This window comes from Plasmodium gallinaceum (assembly GCF_900005855.1).
Source record: "Plasmodium gallinaceum strain 8A genome assembly, contig: PGAL8A_v1_76, whole genome shotgun sequence".
In the NCBI taxonomy this organism is placed as follows: Eukaryota; Apicomplexa; class Aconoidasida; order Haemosporida; family Plasmodiidae; genus Plasmodium; species Plasmodium gallinaceum.
Window position 1 is genome coordinate 117,133 of NW_021628238.1, and position 3,071 is coordinate 120,203.

General features: G+C 19.9%; 1 protein-coding gene across 1 annotated transcript; it reads right to left on the reverse strand.

The window, feature by feature from the left end:
- Positions 1–938: 938 nt before the first annotated feature.
- Positions 939–2,573, reverse strand: PGAL8A_00195200 (conserved Plasmodium protein, unknown function; the record flags this gene model as incomplete). The annotated part of the gene is made up of 1 exon (XM_028670639.1): positions 939–2,573. One exon carries the CDS (start codon positions 2,571–2,573, stop codon positions 939–941), a length of 1,635 nt encoding a protein of 544 aa, XP_028527372.1.
- Between the last annotated feature and the right edge of the window lie 498 nt (positions 2,574–3,071).

Consider the following 3,071-nt stretch of genomic DNA (forward strand, 5'->3'; position numbering starts at 1 on the left):
TTTTATATATTTTTAAAAGCTTCAAACTTAGCTTAAATTGGATATAATAATCATTTCTTCTTGCATATTTTCACCGAGTGTAATCATTACATATTTGAAATGCATACATAAATCTTAAGCATAAAAAAAAAATCAATAATATTTATTTTTTGCTGAATTTTTTCTATAGATTAAAAATTATGTAATCCATTTTTTAAAATTGATCTTTTTTTTTGATTATCATTCAAAGGTTTTATATTATTTTAAGAAAGAGGTATTATGTATTTTTAAGTATTTTTTTTTGTTGATATATTTTTCTATATTTCTAATAGAAAAAAAAAAAAATAAATTAATTAAAAGATATTTCAACAAAAGATTTTCTTTATATCTTCAAAGTTATAAGGAAATCAATAAAAATAACTTTAGAAAAATTGATTTATTTGATATTATTATTCTTTAGGACTACAAAATTTTAATTTCATATAACATGATTCGTTAACTAATGAATTAAGAAAATCAGTATTCCTTTCAATCTAACTGTGTATTTCTGAAGGTGTTCATTCTTATCATAAAAATATTTTGAAATTAATAATTAAAACAAGAAATAAAATATTTTATTGAAATATAAGTAAACATTTTTATATTTCGTTGATATAAGATAAAAAAACGTTTTAATCTACTAATTTAACATTAGTTTATAAAAAAATTTTATTATTGTTAATACAAAAAAAAAAAGTAATAAATTAAAAAAAACTAGTTATAATAAGTAATGTATTATTAAATTTTAAAATATATAAAATAATGTTATATATATGTATGAAAAAAAAAAAAGCAAGAAAAAGATTCTTTTTGTTTTAAAAGGATTATAAAAAAAAAAATGTAAAACCTAGTAACAATAAGAAATGAATATTTTATTTTCATGTAAATCCGAAAAAAAAAAATACAATATCATATATTTGTTATGTGATTAGATGAACTGAAGTATTTAATATATATTGCAATTCATTCATTATATCACCATATTCAGAATAATTATGTTTCTTGTATTTCTCTACCATTCGTTCGCAAAAAGTAATCCTTAAAAATAATTTATTTATATTATAAATGATGCTCATTATATTGATTTTGATCATAATGTAATTATAAAAGAATAGAAGAGTTTCTCCTGATTTTACGCGAGGATAATATGCTTCTAAATCTCTAAAATGATTATGGAAGTCATTACATAACTTTGAATTGTGTTCTAGAAATTCTAGAATATTTATATACATGTTTAAATTACTAGATATAAAAAATAATTCTTCATATGTGTATCTTTTCCTTTTTAGAATTTTTTCATATAATGGTTTAGCAAATTCTATGCAATAACTAAGTATATAAAATATACATGAAATTATAATATTATCTCTACTTAGAAGTTTGTCATCTAAACTTATTTTATTAAGAAAGTTTGAAATTCCGTCATTAATCACATCAATTTTAACATTATAACCAATTGTAATTCTCTGCATAAGATTTATATTTCTTTCAGCATATGAAATAATTCGATTTAATTTAGCATATTCATCTTCAGTGAAATATCTAAATCTTTTATTTGCCCTTAATCTCTCTAAAAAATTAATAATTCTAACATTTTCTTTATGTATTAAACTGGAATCACGTTCATTAAAGTCACAAATTTCAGGATTATCACTTTCCAAATACAAAGTAATAAGGGTAGGAATTTTCGATAAAATATTTTGTAAAGTGCACTTTGAATTGAGAAAAGACAAAATTTGAATATTGTATGGTAGATAATTAATATTTTTCATATAATACATTATAGGAACTTTTTCAAGAGGTAAATTTCCTACATATGTTTCATTTAAAAATTTATATAAATTAATACTCATAAAATTATCAAAGAATAATGTGTCATTTAATTCTAATTTATTAGCAGCATTTAAATTTTTAAACTCTGTTCCAAAAGGTTTTTCCATATTTGTAAAATTAATTTTAGAACCCAAATATATCGGAAATTCTTCATTCAGGCCTTTAGCATGCTCTTTTCTAATCCCAAATGCTAAAAACTTCTCAATGAATGAATTATTAAGATTTTCATTTACTTTATTTAATGCTGTAATTACTACTTCAAACTCTTTTAATTCTTCTTTATTTACTGATAAAGAATTTTCTTGTGGTATCTTTTGTAAGCGTAATACATCTTTAATTAACTTTCTACTTGGTATCTCATCCTCTTTTTGTTTGTTCTCTACGCGTTTTTTAGAACGTTTTTTATTTTTTCTAATATTATTCTTTTTTTTAAATGTATTTTCAACCTGGTTAGATTCTATTTCATCCGTTGATTCTTTTTCACATCCTCCAACGGCTCCCATTTCTTTTAATTCCTCACTTTTAGGACTTTCAGAAGAATGGTCTGTATCTTCTACGACTTCTGTTGTACTTTCATTATCATGAATATCATCTGTACTATTTGATTTTAATGCATGTTTTGCAAATTCTTCAGATAGTGATATTTTTTTTATACATTTATTTATGTGAGATTGCGCATGAAAATAAAATAATAATATTGATATTCTGTAGAAATAATTCATATTTTCTATTATACAAAAATAAAATAATAATTTAAAAGTTAAAAAAACTAAAATTTAAAATTTTCTTAACCCAAGTTAGTCCATTTATCATATATAATTGGAATAATCAATCATTAGTTAGAATTATAATATTATAAAAACAATGTTTAATCATTATTAAAATAAAAATTAAAGCAAATATTTTTTGTGAATAATCATGGAAATAAAATATCTTTCTTAAATATAATGAATTTTACAAAAGTTTAATAAATTTAGTACATTTTTATTTGTTTCAGAATTTTTCTAACAAAATATTTTTCTATTAACATATATAAACGTTTTGTTTTGCACCTTTTGAGCACCATTTATTTTAGATATAATACTTTATTATATTTTTATTGCGTTTTTTTTTTTTTTTGTAATTTACATCATTTTGAATATATTTTTATTTAGAAAAATCATTTTAAAAAATTAAATAATTAGATGTTTTTACATTAGTAAAAAATATTTATAAAAAAC